General features: G+C 37.5%; 2 protein-coding genes across 2 annotated transcripts; both read left to right on the top strand.

The window, feature by feature from the left end:
• The first annotated feature begins 4,092 nt into the window (after window positions 1-4,092).
• On the top strand, window positions 4,093-5,509 carry LOC108711838 (olfactory receptor 1468). The gene has a single exon (XM_018253919.2). It carries the CDS (start codon window positions 4,202-4,204, stop codon window positions 5,303-5,305), a length of 1,104 nt encoding a protein of 367 aa, XP_018109408.1. The 5' UTR covers window positions 4,093-4,201; the 3' UTR covers window positions 5,306-5,509.
• A 12,325-nt stretch (window positions 5,510-17,834) lies between these two features.
• Window positions 17,835-18,785, top strand: LOC108710523 (olfactory receptor 5G3). Its single transcript, XM_018251656.1, has one exon. The coding sequence runs from the start codon at window positions 17,835-17,837 to the stop codon at window positions 18,783-18,785; it is 951 nt and encodes a 316-aa protein (XP_018107145.1).
• The last annotated feature ends 420 nt before the right edge of the window (window positions 18,786-19,205 follow it).

Below are 19,205 nucleotides of genomic sequence, written 5' to 3'. Positions count from 1 at the left end.
TGAAGGAATGTTGGCCTGGAACATAGTATTTGTACCTGGATAGAGAACTGGCTAAAAGATAGACTACAAAGAGTGGTGGTAAATGGAACATTTTCTAATTGGACCAGTGTTGTTAGTGGAGTACCGCAGGGCTCTGTACTAGGTCCCTTGCTTTTCAACTTGTTTATTAATGACCTGGAGGTGGCCATTGAAAGTACTGTTTCTATTTTTGCAGATGAGACTAAATTGTGCAGAACTATAGGTTCCATGCAGGATGCTGACACTTTGCACAGTGATTTGTCTAAACTGGAAAACTGGGCAGCAAACTGGAAAATGAGGTTCAATGTTGATAAATGCAGGTTATGCACTTTGGCAAAAATAATATAAAGATTTGTTCAACATGTAACATCCCTTCATGCAACTGTGTGAGAAAATGGATGTAAGTGGCAACTTCCTAACTTGTGTAAACACCTCTTCCTTCATTTGCAATACTTCTTTATAGCTATATACTCTTTCTTCATTTTTTATACTTATTTGTGATTTTTACCTTTATACCCTGCATTGCACTCACACAATAATCATTATTAAGTATAACCTCTCTTCAAAGAAATTTTAAAAAAAAAACTCTACCAAAGGTACACACTAAAATATTGAGATCAATTCTGAAACCAATAGAAAAAATTGCCAATTATAAAGCAAAATATGAAATCCCTCTAAGGACTGGTAATTATCCCAAACCCCAAAGTCTCTTAGAGATTTCTCAGTAGGTTTCTCAGCTGTGGTTGTTACTGACACTGGTTAATAAAAGGAGATCTGTTCTTCCCTGTCCAGTCAGTATCTGGGGTGGTTCTGGTAGGTGCAAATCAGGTGAGTATAATATTCCAAGAACATCTTTCCTGTAAAGTGATTTCATTGGAAAGAAATGGTTGGGATTGTGTTGGCAAAATGGCAGGAGAAATACAGAGCAGGTTACACATTGGGAGAAACTCATGGGCATTTTCCTATGGTTCCACAGGATTGGGGGACTTCATCTCTTCCCTTCTCTCTTTATTATGTGCCTATTGGTTATTTCCTCTCTACAGAGGCTACTTCATGTAAATAACATTTTATTTGAAGAATGTTCATTGAAACAGTCTAAAGTTATTTATGCTAATATTAAATTGTGTTGAATAATAGTGCTTATGATCTACCACCAAACCTTTTTTGTTAAACTTTGAAGATTTTTACAGTTGAAGGCAGGCATGTTTGTTAATTAGTAAGACATGCAAGAATTATATAAATATATAAATATGAATAAATGTCATCATAGCAAGGGTTTCTTTATTGTAAAGACAGTTGGGTTATGGTATTACATGCAGACTGATTTGTTGGTCGGGAAGGAAAGGAGATTTCACCACCAGTATATTAGGGGATTTTTTTGTGTGTGGATGCCGTACCATAACTATGGAATCCCAGACAAAAGGTTGCCTTGCATGAAGATCATGGTAGTTCTATCCACAGATACAAGAAAACATTCTAGTTTTGGTTAATAACAGACAACTGAACAGTGGGACCTATGTATGATGTAGGGAGAGATCCCTTATATAGTGGGATTGAACTTGATGGAATTTGGTCTTTTTTCAACCCAATTTAAGTATGTTACTATGTAACATATACAGATGTATCTATACACACAAACCTACCTATACTAAACTAACTGGAACTAACTAAATTGAGATATTAAGCTTGTCCAAGAAGTCATTCAAGCCCCCATTTCAAGACCTCACAGCCATCACATGAAGGATTATTTGCCTCACTTTGAAAAAGATTTCAATGTCTCAAGTCTCAATAGGGACCTCTGATTTTTTTGTTTCCTGTATATGTTATACAAGATGTCTGTATGTCCTCTATTGTACTTTTACTTGTAAAGAGCAATCATGTCCCCTCACAAACAAGAAACAACCCGGTCTTAACAGTCTTTCCTTATAGTTGCAGTCTTCCATTTCTTTCCTAGTCTAGTTGGCAAGTTTCTGTACTTTGTCCTGCTTGTTATATCCTTTCATATGGACTGGGGATAAAAATTGACGAAGGGGTATGCCCCCGAAACGTTGGATTGACATTAAACATGGGAGCAATCCCTTGAGCATGTTACGTGTGCTGGAGTTACTTTTTGTTCATTAATTGTGGAGGGGCCGTCCTCCTATACCCCAGGCACCCTACGTAACTTTTTGGAGAGGCCAGGTGTGCGTGCGCAATTTTTTGCCTAATCGATAAAAATTGTAACACATACTCAAGGTGAGGGCTCACCAAGGATCAATATAAGAGGAAAACTAATTTTGTTCTCAAGTTAACAGCCATTTTTATGCAAGACAGCACTTATTTGCTTTAGTAGCCACTGAGGGACTTTGTCTAGACTTGCAAAGTCTGTTGTCCACAAAAATCCCCAAATCCTTCTCAAGTAAAATATAGTATATATAACTCATCCCCTTCTTATTCAGCTAACATTAGATTTGCTATCCCTACAGCTTTACTACATTGCCTACTTAACTTATAGGGTGCTTGAATATATAATTCCTACATCCCTTTCTTTGCTTCTCACTGCCAGTGCATTCCCATTAATTCAATATCCACTTTAGAATTTCTGTCTAATTAAATATTATATATCATCTATATACAATTTAGCTTATAAGTAATAACCCAGAGAATGAACCATTTACAAGAGGTGTAAGTAGATATGACCAGTAGTAACAGAACAATAGGAAGACAGCATTAAAGGAGAACTAAACCCTAAAAATGGATATGGACAAAATGCCATATCTTATATACTAAACATTGCACCAGCCTAAAATTTCAGCTTCTCAATAGCAACAATGATCCAGGGTCACCATCTTGGAAAGTGTCTGTGACACTCACATGCTCAGTGGGCTCTGATTGGCTGTTGAGAAGCTAAGCTTAGGGCTCGTCACTAATTATAAAGCAGAAAACGAGCTTCCCTGGCTGTAATATAAGCTGATGCTACAGGTTTGCTGATTATTCAATTCTGATGCTAATTGCACTGGTTTCTGTGCTGCCATGTTGTAATTATGTGTATTAATTACTAATCAGCCTTATATTGTGACATTTCTATTCTATGTGTACTGTATATTGTGAGTGGCTCCCTAAGCTCAGTAAGTGACAGCAGCACAGAGCATGTGAATCAGTGAATCAGCAGAAAAGAAGATGGGGAGCTACTGGGGCATCTTTGGAGACACAGATCTTTACTGCTAAAGGGCTGTGGTTGCCTTGGGCTGGTACAGAAGCACAAAACATCAGGTACAACATTTTTAGCTATTTCTTTAGTTAAAGAGATTCTGTCATGAATTTTATGGTGTAGTTTTTATTTCTAAATTACACTGTTTACACTGCAAATATTTCACTCTACCACAGAAAATGTAATTCCTGAACCAACAAGTGTATTTTTTTAGTTGCAATATTGGGGTGAAAGCAGCCATCTTAGATTATTTTGCCTGGTCATGTGCTTTCAGAAAGAGCCAGCACTTTAGGATGGAACTGCTTTCTGGCAGACTGTTATTTCTCCTACTCAATGCAACTGAATGTGTTGCAGTGGGACCTGGATTTTACTATTGAGTGCTGATCTTAGATCTACTAGGTAGCTGTTATCTTGTGTTAGGGAGCTGCTATCTGGTTACCTTCCCATTGTTCTTTTAGGTTGCTGGGGAGGAAAGGAAGTGGGTGATATCACTTCAAGTCACATGACTGGGAGAACCTGTTTTCTGAAGCAGCGCTATTAACTGATGTGTTTTGAAAAAAAAATGTTTTCCCATGACAGCATCTTTTTAAGCTTTACTTCTACTTTAATAAGTGTGTTAGTGTTTATTTCTATTATTTCTTCCTCCGATGTATTCTCTCCTGTATCTGGAACAAGATAGAGCGATCGCACACCCAGCCCTTAACATTAGTAGCTTGGTGCTCTGTATCAGAGGACACGGCAACCTCCAAAACAGATCCAGGAACAGTAAATACTGGCACACAAGGCTTTTACAGCAGGTGAACCCTTGCTTTAATTCAAAAAGTGTGGAATGTGCAACATTTTGGGGCCACACCCCTTTCTCAAGCTTGAGAAAGGGGTTCTCTCCTGTATCTAAAATTTCATCTACTACCTTCCTTCCTTCCTTCACTGACCAACTGTTACTTCTAACTGCCAACTCCTTCACTTCCTGCCTGGCAGCATCTGTAGGAAATTATGATGGGGAACAAAAATGTAGTTGGAGAAGGAATTCATACATTATATTACTGGGATGGTGAAAAGCAATGGATGCTTTTTCTATTGATAACATTTTTAAAATGTATTATTCAATTCCAGACAATGCTTGAGAAGAATGAGACGCTGGTCAGTGAGATTGTTCTCTTGGGATTTCAGAATCTCCACAACTTCAAGATTCCCCTGTTCTCTCTGTTCCTTCTGATTTACATTATGACAGTTTGGGAGAACGTCCTCATCATAGTGTTGGTGTCCTCCAGCCGGAACCTCCAGTCTCCCATGTACTTCTTTCTCCAACAGTTGTCCCTTTCTGATCTACTGGAGTCCACAGATATTGTCCCTACCCTCCTCCAAACCATAATAAATGAAGGAGCTACAATGTCCTTATTTGGCTGTATGACACAAATGTATTTTATGGGGAGTTTAGAAATTTTTGAGTGTTTGCTTCTAGCAGTAATGTCCTATGACAGATATGTGGCCATCTGTATCCCTCTGCGTTACACTTCTATAATGTCTCACAGGGTTTGTGTTAAAGTCATACTCATATGTTGGCTCCTCAGTCTTAGTTCTGCATTGATAACTGTGAATCTGGTTGGGACCCTAGAGTTCTGTGAAAATAAAAACATTGACCATTTTTTCTGTGATCTGGATCCTCTTCTGCAAATTTCCTGCTCAGATACGTTCTTTGTGCAAGTGGAAGTTTTTTTACTCTCTATCCCTATTATTGTTTCCCCATTTATACTGATCATTGTATCATATATGTGTATTGCCCATGCAATCCTAAAGATAGTGTCCAATACCGGGAGACAAAAAGCCTTCTCCACCTGCAGCTCCCACTTGGCTGTGGTCTCCTTATTTTATGGGGCTCTCATTGCTATTTATTTAGTTAGTCCCAGAAAACAATTACTGGCTAGTGTCAAAGCTGTCTCTCTGTTGTACATTGTGGCAATTCCTTTGCTCAACCCACTTATATACAGCTTGAGAAGTAAAGATATAAAAGAAGCCTTTAAAAACACTATTTTAATGAAATATCCAAAGAATAGATGTAGATTCCTAGAGTTTTGTAAAAATGTATTTGTCCCCTAGATATCACCATTTTTATTACTTTTTAACATTGCGTTTCATAAAATTTCTTTAATCAGTCATAGAAATATAGAACTGCTAGTTCCTAGATACCCAGGACATAACGGTGGGAATCTGATCCTATGGTGGCTCTTCATAGATGATGTTGTATTAGTATGCAGGGGAGTGAAGTAGGACTCCTGGACTGTATTAATGATCTCAATAAGAATTATATAAATTTAGAATTTACAGCCAAGTGTGAATTTCTTAGATTTAGAAATATACATAAAAGAGGAACAGATGCAATTTAAAACATTTTTTTAAAAACGTGGCTGTGTGTAACTATGTCCTCAATACAAGCAACCACAATCCACTTTGGTTAAAAAATATTCCATACGGACAATTTCATAGACTGAAGAAATATTGTTCTGATCCAGTAGAATTAGAAACACAATTGGAATTCATATCAGAGAGATTTGATCAAATAGGATATAGTAAAGATTTAATTGAGAAATCAAGAAAATAAATATGATAAACAGAGAGGATCTCCTTAAAGGAAAAGAAGGTAAAGAAATTGAAGATAAAGGAGAGAATTGTAGGTTTATCACCACATTATGTTTATAATATATAAAATCAAAGAATTCGGGACAAATGCTAGTGCATAACTATATCCCCACAGAAAGAACACAAAATAAAAAACAAAAAGAAGAATGGGAATGATTCTAACCCTGTGCCCTTTGCAAAGCCTGCAGGTATGTGAGAAAAAGAAAAAATTGAAATCCAATGTTACTTATAAGATTGAAAATTGTATCAAATGTACCACCAAAAATGTTGTGTCCTGTTTGGAGTGCCCCTGTGGTTTACAATTTATTGGGAAAACAAATAGAAGTTTGAGGGAAAGAATAAATGAATAAATTAGAAATTAAAAAAGGAGTGAAAAACTACAATGTGTCAAACCATTTTAAACAATTTCACAATGAAAGCGCTACAGGGTTAAAATTGTGGGGCATTACTGAAATAGCAAATAATTGGAGAGGAGGTGATAGAATTAAAAGAACCCTAAAGGAGGAGAGTAGGTGGATCCATAATATGCAAACCCTGGCCCCACAGGGATTAAATATGGATATGAATCTTAGAGCATTTTTATAACAATAAAAATTCTAAAATATCTTAATAGCATCAAAATTGATATTATGATAATTGCACAGAACACATATGCATTTTAATATGTATATAATATTAATTTAATATTCATTTTAATATTTAATATAAATTGAATATTTAATTTATTTCTAAATGTATAATATACACAGACTATTAATGAAATTGCACAGAGCACATAAGCATTTTAAAATGATTTTATTTACAGAGAAAATGATTTTAGTTATAAATAAATACTATACACAGACATGAATTGTAAAAAAAAGTTGATATTACAACTAATGGGAAATTAAGTTAAATATAAATTAATAGATTAAGAGGGAGTCCTCTTGTCAGCTGGAAGGAGCTACTGGTAAATAAACATTAGAGAGATTATTATATGATCCCCTTATATATTTATACAAAGTTATCATATCACCCCTTAAGCGCCTCTTCTCCAGAGTGAACATCCCCAATTTGGCCAGTCTTTCCTCATAGCTAAGATTTTTTGTTTGTTTGAGTGATGGGAGAGTGATGGGAGACCAAAACTGTACGGCATATTCTAGATGGGGCCTTACCAGTGCTCTATACAGTGGGACCCCCTCCTCCCGTGACTCTCTGCCCCATTTAATACAAGTCAAGACCTTATTTGCCCTTGATGTTGCTGACTGGCATTGCTTGCTACAGACAAGTTTATTATCTACAAGGACTCCAAGCTCCGTCTCCATTATGGATTTGCCTAGTGCAGTCCCATTAAGGGTATAAGTGGATATTGTTACATCCCAGGTGCAGGACTTTACATTTATCAACATTGAATCTCATTTGCCACTTAGCTGCCCAGATTGCCAGTTAGTCAAGATCCTGTTGCAAGTGCCGCATCCTGGATGGAATTAATTGGGCTGATAGTTTTGTCTCATCTGCAAACACTGATACATTACTTACAATACCCTCCCCTAAGTCATTAATGAACAAGTTAAATAAAAGTGGACCCAATACCAAGCCTTGAGGGACCCCACTAATAACCTTACTCCAAGTAGAGAATGTCCCATTAACAACCACCCTCTGTACCCGATCCTGTAGCCAGTTTTCTATCCATGAGCAAACCACTTTATTAAGCCCAACAGACCTTAATTTTTTAAAGCAGTCATTTGTGCAGTGTGGTATCAAATGATTTGGTAAATTCCAAATAGATCACATCTACTTCTCCCCCCACTGTCCAGCATCTTACTTAACTCATCATCAAAAGCAATCAGATTTGTCTGACATGACCTATCCTTCATAAAGCCATGCTGATTGCCGTTCATAATGCCATTAACTAACTGAACAAAGCTCTCTTAGAACCCGGGGGGTGTATGCCATCTGGCCCTGGAGCCTTGTTTAAATAATTTTTTATTAAAGCTTTATACTGATTTAGCACATTTGCCTTTTCTGTATCTGTTACAATCATACTGGTACCATTATTTAATGGAGCAACACTCTCAACCTGCATCTTTTTACTATTAATTTACTTAAAAATCTTTTTAGGGTTAGTCTTAGCCTCACCGGCAATGTGCTCCTCATTACCTATCTTTGCCTACCTGATTACTGTTTTACAACATTTATTATAATGTTTATATTCATTAAATGCAGCTTCTGTTGCAACAGATTTGTAGTTTTTAAATGCCTTTCTCTTATTTCCCATTAACTTCTTTACTTCTATATTAAGCCACATAGGGTGATTCTTAGAGCTTCAACATTTACTCCTTAAAGGAACAGTTCAGTGTGAAAATAAAAACTGTGCAAATAGTTTGTGCAAAAAAAAAAAGTTTCTAATATAGTTAGTTAGCCAAATGGAATAAATTGAGGACAGTAACAATTTAATATCATTTTAAATGGCAACCATTTCTGTTTTGTTTTTAGAAGAAAACATAATACCCCAAACAATGCTCTTAAGGGCAGCCGTCAAGGCACTAAACTTAGTTTTTCTGACATTCATGATTTTTGTTGACTCAGTATATATTTGTTTTTTTGCACCAGACATTAAATGATATAACATTATGGTCATTATTGCCCAGGGGTTCAATGACTTGCACATTCGCTATATGTTCTGAGCCGTTTGAGATCACTAGATCCAGAATAGCATTTTTTATGGTTGGCTCCTCAAAAACTTGGGTCATAAAATTGTCATAAACTTGTTCCCATCAACTGATCTAGCAGTACTGTTGCTCCAGCCAATATCTGGGTAATTAAAATCCCCCATTATCATTATTTACCCAAACTAGCAGCCTTTTCTATTTGCATCAGGAGTTTCGCCTCCTCCTCGTCACTTACATTAGGGGGTCTATAGTGACTCCTACAATTAATTTGCTGGACTCTTTACAATTGGTGAAGAACTCCACCCATAAGTCTTCTGCCCCCTCATTTTCTAACATAACCTCCTCCTTTATATTAGATTTAAATCCTGCCTAACAAACAGACATACCCCTCCTCCTTTTCTATTGCCTCTGTCCCTCCGAAACAAAGTATAGCCACTGATATTAACTGCCCAGTCATGTGACTCATTCAGCCATGTTTCGGCCACACCAATCACATCATATTTTCCCTCCAACACCAGCAGCTCCAGCTCTCCCATTTTACCAGTCAGTCTCGTTGCATTTGTAAACATACATTTAATACTGGTCCCATATTGAACATATGACATGTGCTCCTCCCTATCCTTAACAGTATCCCCAGCCAAATCTCCTCCCCCATTTTCCCTTCCTTTGCCCACTATTAGGGTTGGGCGAATTTTTTCACCAAGTTTCGCTGCAAAAATGACGGCCATAGACTTGTGAGATGTCGCGCTGCAAAAAAAAAAACATGCGCGGCAAAGATTTCGCCGTGTGACAAGATCTTTTTTGACACCCATAGACTTTAATGCCAGTGGCAAATTTTTGGCAAAACGAAACGGGTCAAATTTGCCCATCCCTACCCACTATCTCAGCTAACCTGTCTTCCATGGAATCCTTTACTGAACCCACCCCCCCATGCCTAGTTTAAAATCTCCTCCAACCCTCTAGTCATCTTCTCCCCAAAACAGCTGCACCATCATCATTGAGCTGCAGCACATCCCTAGCAAAAAGCCTGTAGTTGACTGAGAAATCAGCCCAGTTCTCTCAAAAACCCAAAACCCTCCTCCCTACACCAATCTCTCAGCCACACATTTACAATGTTGCCTCCTGTTTAGTACACAGCATATGTTTGAACCACATTAATAGATCCGTGCTGGAGGTCTGCTTGCTGTGGATTTTCAGGTTCCTTTGTGGGGAAGGGTTATCCACATCTAAGTCTGTGATTGCCAAACCTCTTTACTTAATTTTTCAGGATTCATTGAGATCTGGCATAGTGCAGAGAGACTGGCAAATTGCTAATGTCGTGCCTCTATTCAATAAAGGATCCCATTTTCAGCCTCAAAACTATAGGCCAGTTAGTCTGACGTCAGTGGTAGGAAAGCTTTTCGAAGGGTTAATAAAGGATAAGATACTCGACTTCATAGCAAATCATAATACTATGGGGTAAATTTATCAAAAAGTGAAGTTCCGCCACTAGAGTGAAATTCTGCATCTCTCCATTCATTTCTATAGAATTTCACTCTAGTGGCGGAACTTCACTATTAACTTCACTGTTTGATAAATATACCCCTATGAGTTTGTGCCAGAATGGTTTTATGCGTAATAGATCTTGCCAGACTAACTTAATTTCTTTTTATGAGAAGGTAAGTAGAGACCTTGATTTTGGGATGGCAGTGGATGTGATTTACTTAGACTTTGCTAAAGCATTTGATACAGTGCCACACAAAAGGTTACTGGTTAAATGAAGGAATGTTAGCCTGGAACATAGTATTTGTACCTGGATAGAGAACTGGCTAAAAGATAGACTACAAAGAGTGGTGGTAAATGGAACATTTTCTAATTGGACCAGTGTTGTTAGTGGAGTACCGCAGGGCTCTGTACTAGGTCCCTTGCTTTTCAACTTGTTTATTAATGACCTGGAGGTGGCCATTGAAAGTGCTGTTTCTATTTTTGCAGATGAGACTAAATTGTGCAGAACTATAGGTTTCATGCAGGATGCTGCCACTTTGCACAGTGATTTGTCTAAACTGGAAAACTGGGCAGCAAACTGGAAAATGAGGTTCAATGTTGATAAATGCAGGTTATGCACTTTGACAAAAATAATATAAATGCAAGTTATACACTAAATGGCAGTGTGTTGGGAGTTTCCTGAAATGAGAAGGATCTTGGGGTCTTTGTAGATAACAAGTTGTCTAATTCTGGGCAGTGTCATTCTGTGGCTACTAAAGCAAATAAAGTTCTGTCTTGCATAAAAAAGGGCATTAACTCAAGGGATGAAACATAATTGTGTCTCTTTATAGGTCCCTGGTGAGGCCTCATCTGGAGTATGGGGGCAGTTTTGGACTCCAGTCCTTAAGAGGGATATAAATGAGCTGGAGAGAGTGCAGAGACTAAGTGCAACTAAACTGGTTAGAGGGAGGGAAGAGTTAAATTATGAGGGGAGACTGACAAGGTTGGGGTTGTTTTCTCTGGGGGAAAAAAGGCACTTGTGAGGGGACATGATTAGACTTTACAAGTACATTAGAGGACATTATAGACAAATAGCAGGGGACCTTTTTACCCATAAAGTGGATCACCGTACCAGAGGCCACCTCTTTAGACTAGAAGAAAAGAACTTTCATTTGAAGCAACTTAGGGGGTTCTTCAAAGTCAAGACAGTGAGGTTGGGGAATGCACTGCCGGGTGATGTTGTGATGCTGATTCAGTTAATGCCTTTAAGAATGGCTTGGATGATTTTTTGGACAGACATAATACAAAGGCTATTGTGATACTAAACTCTATTGTTAGTATAGGTATGGGTATATAGAATTTAATTAAAAGTAGGGAGGGGTGTGTGTATGTTTGTGGGGTTTTCATTTGGAGCGGTTGAACTTGATGGACTTTGTCTTTTTTCAACCCAATTTAACTATGTAACTATGTAACTAAATAATGTAGTAGTGAATCTGTGGACTCTTTTGTGCTATGTAGGTACTCTTCGATTGGCTTAATTGAAGAAATGTGTTTAGGATTGGAGGTATGGGGGGCCCAGGCCTTACCCCACTTGCTCATTAGGAATGTAGATTGTAGAAGGTACAGTTCAGTGAGTTAGGGAGGATGTAACAAGACTTTATAGTAAAGCTCCTGTAGTCAGATCCTGTTGGGCCCTGCTGCAGAGATTGTGGTAACCTCTTAGATATTTGGCCTTTAGTACAGAGAGTTCCTTCCTGGAAGGGTTCCCTGACTAATCCACTATGGGCTAGTTATAATGTCTCTGATGAGAAAGCCTTTATATGTCCTTAGGGCTCCTGTCTATTGTAGAGCACATGTGTTGCTTGTCATCTTGCATTTTTCCATCATCACTTCCTCCTAACGGCCATATTACTCCTCCTCAATGTATAGCTTTTCAACCCTGCCACAGATGATGCAATAGAGAAGGGTGTTGTTTCCATGACTTCTGTTAGACCTTTCCTTACACCCGGCTCCTGAACATTTCCCTCATTTTGACTAAATCAGATCTAATTTGCTGCTGCTTAAACTCCCCAGAATCCCTAAATCCTCTTCACTTGTACCTTCTCTGTACCCTACCCCATGTCTGGTCCCCTCTCTCCCCGACTGTGTGTGGTATTTCCCCGTCTTTTTGCACTGACGCACATGCGCACACGACAATTCGCACATGCGCACACGACAATTCGCACATGCGTGTGTCATCGTGAATGTGCAACAACTAACACATGCGCGCTCTGGGACCTAAAAGGTTGTTAATGAGGGCCAGCGTTGGTGGGGTTTTTGAGCTTAGTGATGGCTTTAGGTGTATTTTGGTCTATGCAATATATAGATGTCCAGAACACCAATCTCTAATCAAGCAGAACATTATACAAGGTTGATCACAGTATACATCTCACAGTATACCATGTGTTTGAATTTTAAGGGTATATCGAATCTGACAAGCAATCTTTATAGGCACTAGAATAGAGAGCTGCTGTCTATGTCATTATCAAGAAGGTCAACTACCCCTTCAATAGCTCATGGCATTTATAAACCAAGAGGTGAACATTTTATCCCACCGACATAAGGTTAAAAAGCAACTGTTTTATCATGCAGTAGAACCTCCATTATACATTTTTTCAGGGGACCAGAAATTAAATTATATGAAATCTGAGAAAAGGTAAAATCAGGGATATCCATTATATATTGTGGGACCACAAAAACAGGGGAAAAAGGAGGAAAAACTTAAAATGGCTATGTTAATTACAGGTTTATCAGTGCCCTTCCTCAACAAGAGAGACTCAAATTAATCATTCAGTACCAGCTACCAGTGCAATTTTTAGATAGAAAAAAATTTGTGTTAAGGATTTCAAAAATAAATTGCTATACATGTTTGTGTGTCTGTGACTGAAATTGAAAAATAAGCAAGAGTTCCCTTTTAAATTTGGAACTGAAAAATTGAGTTGAGAAAGTATGGATTATACTTTATGTATAATGTTTGTAACATTGTATATCATTGTGTTTAGAACCAAAACATCATAATGCTGTGCAGTAAAACAATATGCAAAATTCCAAGGGATTATCACCTTAAAACACAAGATGATGTACCAGAAAATAGCATTATTATTTTTGATCGATTTTATCAGTTTCTTAATAAAAAAAAATTTCAAATGGATTGGACTTAATAAATTGGTTGTTATAAAGACTAATTGTGACCTTCTCTTGAGGATTGGTAATTTCATTGAAACCCCAGAGTCTCCTGGAGATTTCTCAAGAGATTTCTCTGTGGATGTTACTGACACTGGTTAATAAAAGGAGATCTGTTCTTCCCTGTCCAGTCAGTATCTGGGGTGGTTCTGGTAGGTGCAAATCAGGTGAGTATAATATTCCAAGAACATCTTTCCTGTAAAGTGATTTCATTGGAAAGAAATGGTTGGGATTGTGTTAGCAAAATGGCAGGAGAAATGCAGAGCAGGTTACACATTGGGAGAAGCTCATGGACATCTTCCTATGGTTCCACAGTATCTGGGGGTGTTCTGGTAGGTACAAATCAGGTGAATATAATATTCCAATAACATCTTTTCTGTAAAGTGATTTCATTGGAAAGAAATGGTTGGGATTGTGTTAGCAAAATGGCAGGAGAAATGCAGAGCAGGTTACACATTGGGAGAAGCTCATGGACATCTTCCTATGGTTCCACAGTATCTGGGGTGGTTCTGGTAGGTACAAATCAGGTGAGTATAATATTCCAAGAACATCTTTACTGTAAAGTAATTTCATTGGAAAGAAATGGTTGGGATTGTGTTAGCAAAATGGCAGGAGAAATGCAGAGCAGGTTACACATTGGGAGAAGCTCATGGACATCTTCCTATGGTTCCACAGTATCTGGGGTGGTTCTGGTAGGTACAAATCAGGTGAATATAATATTCCAATAACATCTTTTCTGTAAAGTGATTTCATTGGAAAGAAATGGTTGGGATTGTGTTAGCAAAATGGCAGGAGAAATGCAGAGCAGGTTACACATTGGGAGAAGCTCATGGACATCTTCCTATGGTTCCACAGTATCTGGGGTGGTTCTGGTAGGTACAAATCAGGTGAGTATAATATTCCAAGAACATCTTTCCTGTAAAGTGATTTCATTGGATAGAAATGGTTGGGATTGTGTTAGCAAAATGGCAGGAGAAATACAGAGCAGGTTACACATTGGGAGAAGCTCATGGACATCTTCCTATGGTTCCACAGTATCTGGGGTGGTTCTGGTAGGTACAAATCAGGTGAGTATAATATTCCAAGAACATCTTTCCTGTAAAGTGATTTCATTGGAAAGAAATGGTTGGGATTGTGTTAGCAAAATGGCAGGAGAAATGCAGAGCAGGTTACACATTGGGAGAAGCTCATGGACATCTTCCTATGGTTCCACAGTATCTGGGGTGGTTCTGGTAGGTACAAATCAGGTGAGTATAATATTCCAAGAACATCTTTACTGTAAAGTAATTTCATTGGAAAGAAATGGTTGGGATTGTGTTAGCAAAATGGCAGGAGAAATGCAGGAGAAGATGCCATAAACGTCAGTAAGATATCTATCTTGATAATAACCTTGATAATAAAATATTTTCTCAGCTTCTTTATATATATTGCTTTCTGTAGTTGACTGACTGTCTGGACTTTTTTTTAAAAAAAAATCTAAATATATAAAAAGAAATTAAAATGGAAGTTATGAGTTACTTTCCGAGTTTTTTCTGAAACCTGGATCGTAAAAAAAAAACTTGATTTAGAAAAATCTTAAAACTCAAAGAACTCTATTGCATTAATTTGCATAAAAATAGTTTTGCTCATTTTTACAAATTCAGATTTAAATGCAAAATATTAATTTGTTAAATAGCTTAAATGTTGAAAATACATGAACATTTTCCAATTGATAAATCTCACACATTCAGGCTTGGAAATTTTAAATTTTTAAACATAGATTTTTCATACCCCAAAGCTGTTAAGAATCTGAATCCTGAAATACACCATCTTGTAGAAAGATATCACTGAAGTTGTTTCTTGACATTGTGATTTGAGCTGGATAATCCAATAAAGTCTGGGTTTAGTCCGGTAATCCAATAAAATTAAGGTTTAGGAGTGTCAATCGTACAATACAAATTGACTCTCTATGTTGTCACAATGTTTTGTTGCTCTGATTTTTTCTTTTTATTGATAAATGAGTTTAATTCATGGAAGGAAGTTTGGTCACTTTGTTTAAGAGATAAATTGAGTTTTATTAAATAAGAATTAAGAACAGCTTGGATGATTTTTTAGACAGACATAATACAAAGGCTATTGTGATACTAAACTCTATAGTTAGTATAGATATGGGTATATATCATTTATGTGACAGTAGGGAGGGCTGTGTGTATGGGGCTGGGATTTCATTTGGAGGGGTTGGACTTGATGGACTTTGTCTTTTTTCAACCCAATTTAACTATGTACCGTATATACCCGAGTATAAGCCGAGTTTTTCAGCATCCAAAATGTGCTGAAAAAGTCTACCTCGGCTTATACTCGGGTCAGCGGGCAGTAGCTGAGATTGCAGTCACTTTTAATCATTCCTATACCAACAGTTCACTTGGGGAGAGACTGCAATATCCCACAATGCCCTCTGTTGGTTATATGAAAGAATAACAGTGCGCCCTCTGTTGGTTATATGAAAGAATAACAGTGACTGCAAAATCACACAGCGCCATCTGTTGGTTGTATGAAAGAATAACAGTGCGCCCTCTGTTGGTTATATGAAAGATTAACAGTGACTGCAATATCACACAGCGCCCTCTGTTGGTTATATTAAAGAATAACAGTGACTGCACTATCACACAGCACCCTCTGTTGGTTATATGAAAGAATAACAGTGCGCCCTCTGTTGGTTATATGAAAGAATAACAGTGATTGCAATATCACACAGCACCCTCTGTTGGTTATATGAAAGAATAACAGTGACTGCAATATCACACAGCGCCATCTGTTGGTTATATGGAAGAATAACAGTGACTGCAATATCACACAGTGCCCTCTGTTGGTTATATGAAAGATTAACAGTGACTGCAATATCACACAGCGCCCTCTGTTGGTTATATGAAAGAATAACAGTGACTGCAATATCACACAGCGCCCTCTGTTGGTTATACGAAAGATTAACAGTGATGGCAATATCAAACAGCACCCTCTGCACATGGTAGTGGGACAGTGGGACAATGCACACAGAAGTCCGGTTGATCGCTGGGGGGGTCGCTTTGGCAGAATGTGCGCTGCTGGGAGACAGGGCTGTAGTTCTGTCTAGGCTTATACTAGAGTCAATAAGTTTTCCCAGTTTTCGTAGGTAAAATTAGGTACCTCGGCTTATACTCGGGTCGGCTTATACTCGAGTATATACGGTAACTATGTAACACCCTATATAAATATATTTCTATAGTGGGAGTCCATGCTAGAAAGAGATGTCATACCCCCAATCTATGCAGCCCCTAGAATTGTAGATGCTCACAGTATCAACCTTGCAGTTTATAAATATATAATCTTAATGGTGCTAATTGATACTGAATATGTCAGTCGATCATCCATGTAGATGCAACTCCTTCCTTCTCACCATAAGATCTTGATGACAGTGCTCATAAACTGACTTATTTCCAAATGAAAATGTAAGGAACTTTCTAACTATAATCATTTAAAAAATATGTACTGTTTCTGAAATAATCAAGTTTATATTCACATCTTAACTCCCAGTTATCTGTTTCTCTTCATTGAGATTTTGATTGACAGTTAGATCCAATATTTTCATTTTCTAGCAGATATTTTACAGCAAAATGTAACAAAATTTCTGACTCTGGCACAATTCCTCTATGTTTTTCTGGTGATTTTAAAAGACTGAGGTTTAATACATCTTTTAGTCAAAAGGAGACCCCAAAAAGGCTTCATTGGACCAACTATCATTCAAAATCAGATGCCCAACTTTTGCATGAAGAGAGAAAAGGGAAAGCCAAGATTAACTTGATTATTTCAGAAATGGGTCATAATTTGTGATTATATTTGAGTCAGAATTGATTACATATAGAACATTTTGAAAATTTCTCATTTTAGTATGATGAAGCTTCAATTTTCATTATATCACAGCATGGGGACGAACGAATAAAAACATCTTCTTGCCATTATTATTGACATTGACCATTAGACATCTGACTCATGAATTAATAACATTTCAAGCAGAGGCATAACACAGGTATGGGGGGTGTTGGAACCCAAAGATTAAAAACCAAGACCTTTCATATTGGTGGAGACAAAGACCAAAAGTATTTGTAATAGTGGGACAATGTGATGTTAAATATTTACTGATCTTGTTCAATAATAAAACACCAAGATGGGACCATAAATTGACAACAATTTGAAACACTAATAGTAATTAAAGTGCAAGGAAACAATAATTCACTAGGGGTGTTAGGCACCCCAAGTAAAAAAAAAAAATAAATGAACTGTTCTGGGTATGTTTCAAAAGCAGCAGGAGGAAGTAAAATCTTTGTTTAGGGAGACTTTCAATAAAAGCCTATCAATTGGAGAATGTATAATTCTATATATACTGTATATACTTTTGCAGAGGCATAAGGTCTCATTCACATTCACAAGCACTGCTGCACACCTGCATGTTTCTCCTCAGGGAGTTGTGTGTTGAATCCCTTTCTTTAAATATATTTGCACCAAATGTGCTCCTTGTGCTTCTGAATAGTTGTGCCTGGTGTTGCTCATTCTTTCCTGCCTTCTGTTGGGAATCAATGTGTTTAGCTAATAATGCAACATCTGAATACTTTTTATGATGCACTTTTCCTTTCCAGAAAATGTCCATGAAGAACCAGACGTTGGTCAGTGAGATTGTTCTCTTGGGGTTTCAGAATCTCCACAACTTCAAGATTCCCCTGTTCTCTCTGTTCCTTCTGATTTACATTATGACAGTTTGGGAGAACGTTCTTATCATAGTATTGATGTCAGCCAGCTGGAACCTCCAGTCCCCCATGTACTTCTTTCTCCAGCAATTGTCTGCATGTGACTTCCTAGAGTCAACAATTATTGTCCCCATCCTGCTCCAAACTCTAATTTATGATAAAGTTGTATTGTCCATTGTCAACTGTATGATCCAATTCTCTTTCTTTTCTGCCACAGAAGTTTTTGAGTGTTTGCTTCTAGCAGTAATGTCCTATGACAGATATGTGGCCATCTGTATCCCACTGCGTTATACTTCTATAATGTCTCACAGGGTTTGTGTTACACTAATGTTTGTTTCATTGTTGCTTAGTCTCATTGCCGTCCTCGTTATTGCCAATATCATGGCTACCTTACAGTTCTGTGACAAAAACACTATTAACCATTTTTTCTGTGATTTCTTTCCTATAGTAGAGCTTTCATGCTCAGACACTTACCTGGTGCATATAGATATTATGTTACAGGTTATCCCTGTGATTTTCATCCCCTTTATACTGATAATTGTATCCTATATCTGTATTGCCCATGCAATCCTAAAGATAGTGTCCAATACCGGGAGACAAAAAGCCTTCTCTACCTGCAGCTCCCACTTGGCTGTGGTCTCCATATTTTATGGGGCTCTAACTGCTGTTTATGTGGTTCCCCCCAGAGAAGAATCACAGACCATAGGCAAAGTTCTGTCTCTGTTATACACAGTAGTGACCCCATTGGTTAACCCACTTATTTACAGCCTTAGAAGTAAAGATATCAGAGATGTCCTTCAAAGAGTATTAAATAGATTGCATAAATCTCTTAATCATCAACACTAGGGGGCTGATTTATTAAGGATCGAGTTGTGTTTTCCAAAAAAAGTTTTCAAAGTTATTTTTGGATTTTTTCCTTAAAAGCTAAAATTTTTCGAGATTTATTATACCCCGACCCTGGAAATAGCTTAAATTGGAAAATGCACCATCTCAAACCTGTCAAGGTCATGTAGGAGTCAATGGCAGAGGACCCTTGAACATTTTGAATATGTTAAATAGCATCCATGATGTTCAAGTTTTTTTTCGGTGGGATCTTCTCGAAAACTCAATCAATTCGAACTATTTGAGTTTTTTTTATAAAATTAGAAACCATTTGAGTTGTGAGTTCATTTGAGTTCTAAACTTCGACCTTTGATTAATAACCCCCTAGATATATGTTTATGACTTATTTTTTATCTGAAGCTTCAAGATGAGTTATACACATGG

This window comes from Xenopus laevis, chromosome 3L (assembly GCF_017654675.1).
Source record: "Xenopus laevis strain J_2021 chromosome 3L, Xenopus_laevis_v10.1, whole genome shotgun sequence".
Classification (NCBI taxonomy): domain Eukaryota; kingdom Metazoa; phylum Chordata; class Amphibia; order Anura; family Pipidae; genus Xenopus; species Xenopus laevis.
Note: the sequence above shows the minus strand (reverse complement) of the source record. Positions and strands in the feature narration are given on the sequence as shown.